The following is a 14,026-nucleotide window of genomic DNA, read 5'->3' as shown; positions in this document are numbered from 1 at the left end:
AAATTCCCACCCTAACCACTAAAAAACTTTATAGTGTGGGACTATCTAGTGCCCTGAATTTTAAAAGCAATTAGGACACCATGCTCACTACTTTATTATTTTTATATGTGACGTCATCGATTTAACGAAGTTAAAATCTAATTGATATGAGCGTTTTGTGATGATTATTTATCAGTCCACTGTTTTCTGAAGATAAAAACGTTGATGGTTTATTTAAAAAATACTTTAAAAAAAGATTTTGGGAAAAAATTGTTCGGATGCAATGCATTGTGGTCTATATTCGCCGATTTAGAGAGCATTTATGCACCCTGTTTTTTCGCAGAGACTTCTGGGAAATTTCTAGGGCACTTGATTTTGGAATTGTCGATTCGGACAGCACAACAAAATGGCAAATGCACTATATAGGGGTTACGGTGGGAAATCGGACATAGCTTTTCCTGTTTCCTCTCCCTCTGGTTATTCCTGTCATGCTCAGATCTATCGCTGCAGCTCTGCGTCTTGTCTACTCTCCAGCAAGCACATATCTGTTTGGGTTCTGTTCGCTTTGCTCCATTTACAAATACACATGTACGTCCCCAGACACTCATGCAAAAACACACATTAATGCTTTCTGTTATTTGGGTTGTTTATTTTTCTTTATACATTTTAAAAGTACTTTGAGTGCTAACACCAGCTTCGTCTCCCCTCTTAATTGTTAAGGTCCAGAGCCCATTGTAACAATATTTATGCTTATAACTTTAGTAGTGGTTTATTATTAGTTTAGGGCAGGGGTGTCAAACATACATGCCAGGTGGTTAAGTCTGGCCCACACATGAAGAGCAAAAAGCATAAGGATGTTTAAAAAAGGAAGCAAGTTTCTAGTCCATTCCTGTGGCGAGTTATGATTTTTTAAAGAAATAAACAAAATGCGCAATTCCGCCATTAGGGGGAGCAAAGGAAAGGCAAAACAGGTGAAACAGCATATCTCTGCATGTGGTTCCCTATGAGCCTTACCGCTGTTATATTGTTATAAGGATGATCAGTAGTGACACACTAATGACCAAAATGTTGTCAAAGTGAAGTGGAGTGAAGAGCTTTCCAGGAAAAATGGACAGTTTTTTTCCTTTCACGGAGCTGAATGCAAACCCCCATGCTTGGTACGTCATCAACAGGTTGCAGTGTTCAAAGAATATAACGTTCAACACCACTAAGAGACTTACCATAAAGAAAAGTTTCTGGATTGCTTCAGTGTCAGATGTAAAATATTCAGTCTGTATAAAATTAAATAGACCAACTCTTTTTTTATTGAAATTAATTTTATTCAAGATCCATTGGCCCCAAGTGATTAGGCTACTATGTTGGTTGAGGCATTTTTTCAAATTGAGTAAAAAAACTAAAACAAAGCTGTTATTTTGCTTTTACGTTACTGGTCCGGCCCACTTGAGATCAGACGGGCTGAATGTGGCCCCCGAACCAAAATGAGTTTGACACCCTAAACTTTAAGGTATCATGGTTTAGTAAACAATACAAATTAACAATTTGAATGATTACGGTATTCCATTTATTATGTTTATTATTAGGTATCACTTTTTTTAAACAATGATATGCAGTCAAATTCTTTAAACATATTTCAAGATCTAAGCTCTGTTCTTGCTGACGGCCTTTTGTTTCTTCCCTTGGGTCACTAGGGGGCGCTAAAGCATCACATTATAAACATCCATCCCGCCTTTCTCCATGTTTAGCCTGGTGAACGTTGACGTGTATTGGACATTTTCAGCAGTCTCCAGGTGTTTCTCCCAAGTGCAGTTCGGGTTATCAGGCTCTGTGAGGACCCTCAACTTAGAGAAGACGCTTTCTCTCCTCGTTTTTCCCTCAAACTTCATCTGTTCTCACAGTTTCCCCTCCAGCCTGATGCAGCAGAATGCACACCACAGCTCAGTGTGTGCCCTTGAGCAAAGCTCTGGGGATCTAATGGTAGCCGAGGGTGGCATGGTGTGGGTGTGAAGATGGCATCCTAAAAACCCCAAAATAAGTGAATTCTGACTCCGAACTTTCAAACTTTTGCTGCTGTGCTCACCAGTAAATTGGAGTTTTGGCATCAGACTGTGAATCCTGTCGATGACAGGTTTCAAACAGAACCCTGAGTGAAACTTCCTGGCTGCCATACATTAAGTTATGGTAAGAAAGAAGGAGCTGTACTTAAAACATAACTTACATACTTTAACATAACTTAAAACATATAAACATAAACTCAGGAAATAACGAAAAACGTGATAAAAACAGCCTGAGAGTAAAACATCAGGTTTGTTGTTAAGAAAACATTTAATCAGGTTAGCAAAACTGATAGTGAACATTAATAAATAAAATGATATTTGCTTTCTGGTGTCTGGAGGGTCATCCAGGAATAAAAGAAAGAAAAGAAAAAGTCCAGCCTGTTTGAGTCCGTGACCACAAATGAAAATCTAAAAGTATAAATTTAAGAGAGTACTTTCTTTGATGGCACTATTGGAAAAGTATCTCGTGTTTCCTCCTCTCATTGGAAGCATCAGTTTTTCATTCTGTATTGTTTTTTTCTTGTTCTCCAAGACTCGCTTTCATGATGTACACACAGAACATCCTTCATACGGAAGAACCTTCTAAATGGATCCATCAGATGATGGTTTTTTCTCCATGGTGCCTCCATCCATCGTAGATCTCCTGCTGCTGTCTTCACTGGTTCCAGCTTGTAAGTGGAGCCTTAGGAGTATGACCAACCTTCACCATGCGACTCTGACAGCTCATCTTCTTCAACCCAAACCAGCGTTAAGAGTTTGAACTCCGCAAATGTCAAACAATCACTTTTTTCCCCTTTCACTACATCATCAGCTCATGTTGCAGAATCTTTCTAATTTAAAGCATTGTGTGAATATTCAAACGTGAGCTACATGAGCGTTGCACATTTACATACACGCTGCATATTTACATGAGCTCTCTCTCTCTCTCTCTCTCTCGTGGGCCAGCCCCCCCGCTTCCCTTCGTCCATTGGTGTCTTCGGGGCGTCTCTCTCTGGCCCCAGCCCACCCCCTACCAGTCCATAGGTAGTCCGTAATGAGTGTCCATTGGTTTTTATTAGGACTTGCCCCCCTCCCACTGGCCAGCTCGCCCTGCCCATGTTTTGTGTCTCGGAGCGTCCACAGCCTGTCGTTCAAGTTCGCAGGGACGTCACGTCCGCACTTGAACTTGCAGATCAGGGGGGCTCCACTGTACCCCCATCAGTCCCTCTTTGCGAAAGTCATGAAGCCGGCAGCGCGTTACGCATCCCGCTCGGCGTGATCCTCCGTCTCTCCTCTCTGGATGACAGAGATCATATCAATGAAGAGATTTCCTCTGGACTCTACCTTTTAGGGACGGATTTCCCGATGTGAAGCCGGCCGCGCCGCCGCCACCAAGACGACCAGCATGTCTCGCCGCAAGCAAGGCAAACCCCAGCACCTGAGCAAACGGGAGTTTTCGCGTAAGTGGACTTCAATCTCCCCTCCGGTAACTGCTCTGGTTTCCCCCTCTCCGTCCTTCTGCCCTCCCCACCCACCCCCTGCGCCCTCGCTTGGGAATGCTGATCCACGGAGTGCGGACGGAGCCTCCAGTGAAACCCGAAACGCCGGAGCTGCCAAGCGGCGACGCTCTTTTAAACGGACGCGGGATCTCCCGGTGGAGTTTCCAACGGGCTGGCGGCGCTTCGCCGCGGCCCGTGTTGTATAACGCAGCCTTGGAGGTTCCTTTCGCCATTAAAGGGCATGCATGAGCTTTATGATCAGAGACCTTTGCCTACATGTGAAGGCAGCACAGCCGCGGCCGTTCACCTCCAACTTTCCTTCTGTTGCCGTGGACCCCCCCCCTTAATTTATTAAGCCTCGTTTGAAACTAGTGTTCACAAAGACGCGCGCCCGTTAGGACTCAAGAGTTTTCACGTGCCTGAAACCTTCACTATATGCCAAGTTTTTAGTTCATGTTTGGTGCGTGTATCTAAACACCAGAAGCGGCGGCACTCTCGTATATGTCCACCTTTTACGAGACTTCAGAGGAAGAGGAAACATGTTTTACGCACGAGACCAAAACAAACCCAGCGACTGTGCCCTTTACGCACGACGGAGACCCGTTTGTTTACGCAGCCGAGAATTCCTGCAACACTGTGGGTGACAACAGCAGAGCGAGCTTTATCAATTATAAATGGCCCGTCCGCGCGGCGGTCGGCGCGCGCGTCCTCATGCGCTGTTTTTGCGTCAGAAGCTGGAGAACAGCGCCACTGCTAGGCTCCTCCTGCAGAGCGCGTCTCAGCGGCTGTTTAGATTTCGGTTAAATGATGATGATCAGGCCCGCCGGAGGCTCCCTTGAAGGGTACAGCTGCCAGTGGGGGGCGCGCCGTGATTGTAGTCCACGGATGAACTTGATCAATTCATCCTGGATGCTGCTTCTCCAGAATCAGCTTAACTGTCAATGTTGGCAGTCATGCGCTTTTGCTCCTTGTCTTCCTTGGAGAGGAAGACAAAAGTTGATCAAAATCAATGTTTCAGGTGAATTTAAGGCTTATTTAGCAAATATATTTTGTTATGCCACAATTACATCACTAATTTGAAAAAGAAAAACCTTAGGGACTCTTTGCTTTATTATGTTTAAGTGAAGTAATGCACTCTAGTTTTCAGTAATTTGTGCTGAGAGATGGCTTGATCGAGGGACCGTTTTTCAACTATTTATTGGACAAACGAAGTCCCCGTGGCAGTCCTCAGGTAAAGAGCAGTATGAATTCATCAACCTTCTGTTCTCCCAGAGACTAGCTCTATTCAAAAATGGCAAATGAAGAGGAAGATTTACTGATGGTAAGGCAGGTGTGCCTGCTGGGACCTGCTGGCCTAAACTGCTTTGAATTCTGCCAGAGCCAGGCGCCAAAAAAGGAACCATACTTGCAAAGTTCTTTATGTCACTTTTCTCTGCTCCAGATGAGATTATTTTGTCTGAAGAGATTCCTTAAAACTGACCCAGTGTTCCGTGAGCTGCTTAACAATTCTTCATCTTGGATGCAGCTGAACATACAGGTAACAAGGTCTGTCTTGCATAGTCCCTCACCACCTTCTCAATTGACCTTATGGAGAATTAAAGGCCAAAGCGGCGAGAAGAATTCATCAAATCTTATCTCAGCGTCCCAGTCGGGCGCCCACTGTCGTTTACTGTGTGGCTAGATTACTTCTTTCAATGCTGCCTTTCTCTCCCAGCTCTCTTCTCCCCTTCTCTCACTCTGCCGGCACGTCAGGGACCTACTCCACATCCAACCCTCACTGTCTAACCTTGGTTCACAAGATCCCAGCACTTTTAACGAAATGGGGTGCAATCATCTTGAACTCAAATTAGAATCTATTTTTTGATTCTCAGAGGTGTTAGGTTCATTAAAAAAGTGAGATTGGCAGCACAATAAAGAGGGTCAAGCAACTTAATCGTCTGACTGGCGCCTGCCAGCTTCACATGTCAGTCCTTATCGAAGTCTGTCCTTAAAGTGTTTGTAATCTGACCTTGTTGTCACAGACATCTGTTGGAACACCTTTGTTTACAGCATCCACACAGGCCCCCAGCAGTCTCTCATGTCCCTGTTCTCTCTCTTGTCTGCTCGTCCAGCTGAGCCGCTCTCCGGTGTTTTACCAGACGAAGACTCCCAAGACTCCCTGAGGCTGGGAGCGGGCGAGCCCCTGAAGGGAGACCAGGACCTGCTCACCTGCGGCCAGTGCCACTCCCGCTTCCCTCTGTCGGACATCCTGCTGTTCATCGAGCACAAGAGGAGGCAGTGCCATGGCGGCCCCTGTGTGGACAAGGCTCTGGACAGACCGCCGTCCCCCTCGCTGGCCTCGCCCCTCTCCACGTCCTCTTCGCACTCTCAAATCCAGCACCCACGGAGGCCGCGTCAGCCCGTGGAGGTGGCTGTTCAGGTGTCACCGCAGGATGAGGATTGTTTATCTGCACCCTTGCAAGGAATAATCCCCAAGCAGGAGAATATCTCAGGTAAAAGCAGAGGAAGAAGAACACGTGACAAAAGCAGGGAGGTGGCTGTTCTAAAGTTCGCAGAGTTTATTTGGGCTGTCGCGGTGTAAAATATCTGCCGCAGCAGTCAGGAGCTGTTAACATTTGAGTTCTGAACTCAGATGAAGAGCAGCAACCTTGAAGGAGATAGTGAGAAGAGGAAACATTTGCGTGAAAAGCGTGAAATTTGTTCTGCATCCCAGATGCGCTCAGATCCACAGATTCCCTCTCATGTGGCGCAGAGAGCTGCATCGCTGTCCCTTTACTGCCTTATTACACTGTCATACTGCGTCTGTCCTGCCCTCAAATATGCGCCTGTGAGGGTTTGCTCTGATGCTAAAATTAAAAAGCGATACAGAGGAAAGTAATTATCTGTCAACAAAGAAGTGTTTATTTGAGGATCTCTGCAGCCACTAATTGTCAGTGTTTTCCCTGATTTGAGTAATTAGGGACTCCTTAAGTTGGCTAGTTGGCTTGTTGCTCGTCCACCAGGACTAAAACAAGGCTGCTGTGCGAACGGGCATGGCTCGCTCACAGCTGCTGGATTCTGACCAGCCCCTTTAAAAGTTTGCCCCTCTCCTTGCGCCAGATTGCGCTTGTTGTCTGGGCCGTGGCGGTTTCTTCCGAAGCCAGTTCGGGTCTAATGCGCTCATAGCGCCCGCCCTCTCCTCTACAGAGGGCATCATGCCGTACTGCCTTTTTTTTCTCGTTAGCCTCCCGTGGTACAGAATGGCTGCCGTTCATTAGTGTACAGTTTGTTCAGCATCTGTGTACACACATGAACTTGTACACACCCCCATCTCACGCACACATCTGACATGCCTCTTGGCCTTGTCAGCTGTTCAAACATGCTTTTCTTTGCTCATTTAGACCATCATGCAGTGGAGTTCACATGATATCATAAGGTCAGTGGCATTGTGAGCTGAGCTTTATTTATAGGCCCGTGTCTCTGGACTTTCTGGAACAGTGAGGATCTGCCTGAGCTGCAGCACCTCATCTGCTTCTGTTTTAGCTCCATTAAAACATCTGAGGTCAACAGTTTGGCGAGCGGCACATAAACAAGCCTGCAAGAGATTGTAGGCTCACATCAGGGGCGAGTCGTGTGAGCATGACAGCCTACACTTCTACTGTAAACCTGCCGCTCAGAGCCACTCAGGTAAGGGGAGACACCGCCACACATGCTCATGCCCATTCCAAGGATTCACCCCCCCCCCCCAATAAAAAAAAGCATCATTTTCCAAATGAACGGCTGAGACAGAAGCTGACACTCAGGATGGTTGAACTTGACAGTGGAGGGGGAGGGGGGAGATTCCATCTGTAGGGGACCCTGGTCTGAACCAGAGGCCGTTCCTTTCTGTCTAGGGGACAGCTGAGGCCGTCTGGGAGTCTCCCGACTGCAGCTGGGGTCAGGGTCTGCTGTCTGGGGCGTTGGGCCGTTAGGGGAGAGAGGGCAGCGCAGCCGAGCGCCGTCATTTGCATGATAAACAATTTAAGATATGCAAAGGGATCCAAGCTTGTCTACAGATTAAGGGCAGCCCAGAAAGACAGCAGATGATGGTTTCTCAACCCATCAGTGACAGGATCATATGCAGTCAATGTTAAAAACGCTAAGTGTTTTTTATTTTGTCAACTAGACATTTTTGTCGTTGGTGTTTGAAACGATCGTTTGACTCCTCGGGCACAACTTCCATGTGTTTGTTCCTGTTTTTTTGTGCTGTAGCATTCATAGAACTGGTTTGTTGTGTGGTGCCACATTTTCCCGTTTTGTCTCTGTACTCGGGCCAGCATTAGCACCTCTCACATTCCCGCAAGCAGAACCACATGTGTTAATGAGGCCATTGTTGCTGTGCAAATCCACCACCATCTCACACTTCTGGCCTATTTCCTAGTCGCCGCCTGCGCTCTAACCCCATGTCTGAATCGATACTGAGTCAATCATGGTGGGCACCTTTCCCCTTTTTTCTCTGGGAGGAGAAAAACATCCTAACAGCTCCGTATTTCTTTGTAGCGCTTCTCTGCGGCTGTGGCATGCGTTCCAGCAGGAGCTTGCCTGTCCTGCACTCTCCTCCCCCTCGTGTGCGTTGTGGAGACAAAGGTGTTTAGCAGGCTTTGTGTTGGCACTTTGCCACCTTTCTCCACCCAGTCCCCTGCTGAGAGAGAGGGGGGAGGGGGGGCTGGGGGGCTCCTTGGTGGTGATATCTTGCCTCATGTCCAGTGTATGCGTGTTCGAGTGCAGGCATATGGGCCATTGTGCAAGTTTTTGTCCAGCGCCTTTGTTGCCGTGATCACTTTAATTTATACTGAAAAGACACAGATGCACGCTGCTGTAATTATTTGACACCAGTTATTTCTAATTCTTTGACATAAGCACTCCATTGTCTGAGAAAACTGACTCTAATTTGATGGTACAGTCGCTCCGGGCTTTGATAAAACCACTCTTATTTTAATAGGCAGGGAACTGCACTAAGTTTTAATGAACGGAAATGGGGTTTAAGGAGGAATTTTTCACATTCAGAAGCTTCAAACACCCACAAATGTTGTCGGTGGAGATTTGTCACCCTTTGTTGTTGCATTTAATGCTTCGACTCTATTCAAGAGCTAAATAATGTTTACATCTGCTGTGTGGATGTGGTGTTAATGCATGTGCACGTGCGTGTACACTTATGTGTGCAAGTCAGTGTGGTTTCCACCGCTAAAATCGTTTACAGCTTTTTTTTTCCCCGTGGTGTAAGTGTGTGGGAGCCAGAGAAGTGTGTGCACGTTGCTGTTTGTTAAAGCTTTACTACCCTGGGTGTGCAGGCTGAACATGAAAGAGTCTTTGACTTGGCAAGCCTCGCCCGAGGACACCCCTCTGTGGACCATGCCAGGCCAGACTTGGCGCGGAGCAGGGCTTGAAAGGCAGACGTGTGTTTATATGTGTGTGTGTGTGCGTGTGCAGCAGCGAGTGTGTGTGACGAGGCAAACGGAAAGGTGGCAGCTCGTGCGTGAGGCTGACAGCGGTGGTGTGTGTGCGTGGCGTCCTCGGGGGCTCAGCTTCCTGTGTCTGTGTTTGTCTTCTAACAACCTCAACACCACAGCCTCAGGCCATCCAGGTGGAGGCTGGTTGGAACATGCACACAAACCTGCATGCTGCTGCACAAAAAGAGGTTCACATAAACGCTCTCGCAAAAGACACAAAGCGTTTATTGTGACCCCACCCCCCACAAACCCCGTTAAGGGTGTAAACTCCTTCCTCTGTGGCTATGCAGGGTCTGGAATAAACATGTTGTGGTTGAGGCTCCATGATGTGTTGTTAGTTGATGAGATCTGTCAGGAACATATGATCCTTACCCCCCCCCCCTCCTCTATCTCTGGCTGCTTTTCTCCTCCTCCAGCATGGCTGCAGTGGTGTGCCTCAAGGCTCATTCCAGCTCTTATAGATCAGGCTGCAGAAAGCTGGCGCCTTTTCCGGCAAAGCGTGCATCAGATGAAACAGCCTCGTCGAAAAATGAACACGTCCTGCTGATGTCCCGTCACAAGCTTGGCAGGTAGTTCAGTCCCTGGGTCAGGGGTCGTTTGACAGCGTCAGCACCTGTCACGCCAGCCGCCAGCCCCACCGCCTGCAGGTTAATGACTTTATTTTTAGACAGAACAGAAACAGAGAAAAAAATGTGGCTTTGATGCAGCTGTAGTTCAGGAAGTGACAGATCAGAGCAAAAACTAAAGATGCGGTGTTTCAGAAAGCTGCTGTGTTTGGTCTGGAGTGAGTGTGATCAGAATTTAACAAGGTAATTTCCCTTTGATGCCGTCTTTAACCAACCTACTTTATTTGGCTCAGTTTGAGAGTGAGTGTTGATTCAGGACAGTGAAACCAGACCAGCACAGCTTGCCTCCTCACCTCTCCTGTTTCTGTTGTGACTGTTTTGTTGCCGTCTGCTGTGCTGCGGGGCAGTTGCTTTGTCTTTCCCACATGTACGGTGATAGTGCTGGGGCCATGCCAGAGTGACAAGGGCCCCGTGTTGGTCTGAACCTGCATATTATCGGATTCTCCGCGTCAGACAGGTGGTGGATATCTGCAGTGACAACTTTTACACTTCAGTCTGCTGCACTGTTTTATGGCTTAACATGCAGACGGCTGCTCCGCCTGCTGACACTGCACTTGTGGAAATAACTTTTTTTTTTCTTTGCAAAATTCAAAACTGAATTTAACCAAGCGGGGTATTTGCTTCCAAATTCAGATGCCATCAGATTTCTACTGTCATGCTTTACAATAGGCAAGATAAAGCAGAAAGAATTAAAACAATCTGTGTTTGGACTGCTTGCCTTGTCTGAGGTCAGACTCTATTTTTACTTTCTGCGTTGAGAGGACGTTTCTCCAAAAGGGCTGCTCTTCATGTGGCCTCTGGCTAATTACGGCTGAAAGCATGTGAAATTTGTTACCAGGTGAACTTGACCCCAACTAGAAGTTTTGTTATGTGAACGCCACGTCCATCAGGCTACATTTAAAGCCGTCTTTGAAACAGCCTTTTGACGACTGAACGTATAAATCTGACGGAAATAACTGAGTCATTAGTATAAGTGATGTCACTGAAAGCTGAAGTACTCGGGCATGTTCTGTCAGTTGGACCCATTCTAGCCTATAGACTTTTAAACAGGCTGTGCAGTTCCTCTGCAGTTGGAGGGAACCAGAAAAACCGAACAACCCTAAGGAACAGCATGCACCCACCTTCTGTTCCTCCTTCACAGGGAGCTGTGGCTAAAGGACTGATGTCTGAGCTCCTCTCATCTAACCCCAGTGACAGCTGGAATAGGCTCCAGCACCCAGTGACCCTGAACGGAATGAAGTGTGGGCACCAAATGGGTGTGAATGTTGTGTGTGAATGTGTTTCACCAGCTTAAGGTGCTTCTTCGGCTTTTAATAGGCGTGCACTAACATAGAGCTTTATTCCTCAAGGGTGTTACCAAACATCATTGCATCCTAATAGCTGAAGCTGAGAGCATATTTGATCTTTTATTCAAACCCCTCCTCCTTAAATGTTGATCAGAAAATAACTGTTTTCCTCTCTTCATGTTTTAAAGATCATAAACGTTATAATGTTTGCATGCATTTAGCAGCTGGCCCAGCTAAGCTGGCATGTGCAGTGGCAAATGCACACACCAAACTGACCCTCAGCCCTCATTCCACGCAGACACACATGTCTGAATGCACACTCCTGTCCCAGGCACCCTTTACTTTTGCAGGCTGAATCTCACTGATAACATGCTGGCACCCTCATTTAAATTTGAAGCGCTTCTTTAATCTTCAAAGGCCTGATTGCTTTATGAATATGCATGGACTGAGCTGACTCTCAGTTCATTACCTTGTTGTAAATTCTAATGACCATTAGGGCCCCGTGCGGTAATTGCCAATTGTTTTGCATTTTTGATTAGTCCATTACCGGAGCACATTCCAAACATGTCTGCCCAGCCAGGCCTGGGCAGGAAGCGACAGAGAACTAGAACGCTGCACAGGAAGTGTTCGCTTTAAGGATATACTTTTGAGGGGGGGGGTGATTCATCCAAATATAGTTGAGCTGCATAAACAAGCAGTTTTTCTTTTTACTGCTCTCAGAGTGCAGGAGCATGTACCTGGCTGCATTCATGTCAGCATGTATAACTGTTGACGGCACACAGGGACTGACTGCGGGTACATGTCCAGGTTTACGTACACTTCTGTTTGCTGGATGGGCTCGGCGGCGTTCCGGCAGTACAGAGATTCTGGCAGTGCATCCCAATGAATGCTGCGTCTTGGACCCATGAAAGATTGATGATTCCTAGCAGAATGGCATTACCCTGCTACAACTTGATAACATCTAATGGATAATTTAGTGCTCTAAAACCTGCTGGCCAGTGCCCCTCTCGGCAGCCTGGAGAGGACAGCAGCTGCAAAGCTTTAGGGAGGCACGGCGTGGCTGCCTGTCCGAGGGACATAGGAGGACAGGAGGAGGACTAAAAGCTGGAGGGACTGTAAATAGAAAACTTGTTAGTGTTGTATGAGTTCCAACCTTTAGATCTGGAAAGCAGAGATTTAAAGGCATCGTGGCAACAAGAAATGAGTTTATTTTTTGCTGCAGTTCATGGCAAAAATGAATTACAAAAATAACCTTTCATTATTCACCTTGTTTTATTCTGTGCACTTGTTTGTTTGCTGCACTTCTCTTATTACCTGCTGCTTTATTGACTCTCACAGGAAAGAACGTTTAAATAAAGTCGAATTTTTGAGACTAAATTCAGTTCATTCAGATTCGTTGGAATAAATATTTTCTTTTGGTTCGAACATGAATTAATCCGTTCTGAGCTCCAACAGACAAAAACAAGTGTTATTGATTCTTTCAATGATGGCATGAATGAGTGTGAAAACCTTATGCAGATTAAGCCAGATTTATCATATTGGTCTTTATTTTAATTATCATGCTGAACTATTAAAATCTCCACAGCTCCAAGATTTTTAAAGTATCACTTCTCTTAATTAATTTATCAAAATAAAAGCAGATTTGGTAGCTCTAAAGGTTAATCTTAGACTGGTGGTGATAAGAGTAATAAATAATTAATAACTTTGCTTTTAGTTATAACTTTTGTTACTACTTAATTTTAATTACAGTTACCTTAAGGAAACCATGTAAACAAGCACCAAGCAGCTAACCAGCATCCAAATGGTCTGCTTAATGGGTTTGCATGCATCTTAATTTGACTTTCTGTCCCCAAAACAATAACAACAGGTTCTTAAAGGTAAATTAATTCCTTTGCCGTCGATCAGTTTTTGAAGGTCATATGGATTCATATCGACATTGAAGTCTATGTCAAAACACCGCTTTGTTTTTTTTATTTTTGCAGCCTCCTACATCCATTTCCCCTCATCAGCCATCAATCCAGAAACCACCCTGTTGATTTGATAAATGAACTAAAAATGGTTTAGTTTAACTGGAGGACAGTTTCCCCGTCACTGGGCTCCCTTCCAGAATCAGGGGAATTGGTTTCTTTCTGTGATTCACGCAAGCTGAAGGTGATTCTGTCAACACTTTTGCACATCTTCATGTTAAACTTTAGTGCAACAGCTTTAATTAGTTGGGTTTCCTACAACATGTTTCTGCCGTCTCTGCTTAAAGCTGTGAAGTCTAAAAGGCTGCATGATTTACTAATGATTTCCAAACTCTTGTAGATAAATTTGGAGGGAAAGAGTTTCTGAGCAGCTGTGATGTTTCAGGTTATCGGGCTCTGACTCTCTCAACAGGTAAAAACAAAGAACCAAAGTTAAGCTGTGGGTGTTAACAGCAGGATGCTGCAGCTCCAGCTACAGCGAAAGGAAACAAGCTGCCATGTAGCGTTTAGCAGTGCTGTTAGAGAGGCCGTCAGTACTGCACTCACATAAATGTCATAAATGCGCTGGCGGAGGTCTGGCTCAAAGCAGAACCAAGAAACTGTTAAGCCCCTTACAGTTTTGTTCCACAGATGGACTGCAGGGGACTCAGTGGGGGCTTTTTTGATGAACAAGTTGGAGAAAATTGTACTGCTTGAGTCAGACATCACTGTCCAGCCCTGGCGGTGGGGCGGTGGGGCGAGGGTGGCGGCGATGGCGGTGTTGGCGGCGGTGGTGGGGCATTCAGACAAGCGGCAAACTCGGATCCATTGGAAGCAGAGTCCAAAGGAGTCTCAGGCAGGGAGCATGATAGATGGTTTGGTTAAAGGGTCCCTGGGTGTCCCCTGAACTTGAAGCCCAGTGTTTATCTTGAATAGAAGAAGCTGGGGGCGCTATGGGGGCCCGAGGGGGGAGGAGAAGATGGTGAGGAGGAAGGGAATGATATAGCTTTCAAGGGACAAGAGGGACGGGGTGTGGAGGAAGAGGGGGAGTGCTAGCCTGTGTTTAGGCAGGCCAGGGTGGGGGTTGGGGAGGTTAAGGGGGGGTCGTGATCAGGCACGGCTGCCAGAGAGACGGCGACCAGGGGAAGAGGGGGATGGGACCGCTCTGCTAGTAGCTGTCCATTAACAG

General features: G+C 46.4%; 1 protein-coding gene across 1 annotated transcript in view; it reads left to right on the top strand.

The window, feature by feature from the left end:
* The first annotated feature begins 3,042 nt into the window (after window positions 1-3,042).
* Window positions 3,043-14,026, top strand: part of bcl11ab (BCL11 transcription factor A b) — a 32,463-nt gene continuing 21,479 nt past the window's right edge. Inside the window, exons 1-2 of the mRNA XM_004066248.5 lie at window positions 3,043-3,472; window positions 5,623-6,003. Of these exons, the coding sequence (XP_004066296.2) occupies window positions 3,418-3,472; window positions 5,623-6,003 (436 nt within the window). The 5' untranslated portion in view covers window positions 3,043-3,417. The remainder of the gene's footprint in view (window positions 3,473-5,622; window positions 6,004-14,026) is intronic.

Source organism: Oryzias latipes, chromosome 1 (genome assembly GCF_053564925.1).
Source record: "Oryzias latipes strain Hd-rR chromosome 1, Olatipes_Hd-rR_3.1".
Classification (NCBI taxonomy): Eukaryota; Metazoa; Chordata; class Actinopteri; order Beloniformes; family Adrianichthyidae; genus Oryzias; species Oryzias latipes.
Note: the sequence above shows the minus strand (reverse complement) of the source record. Positions and strands in the feature narration are given on the sequence as shown.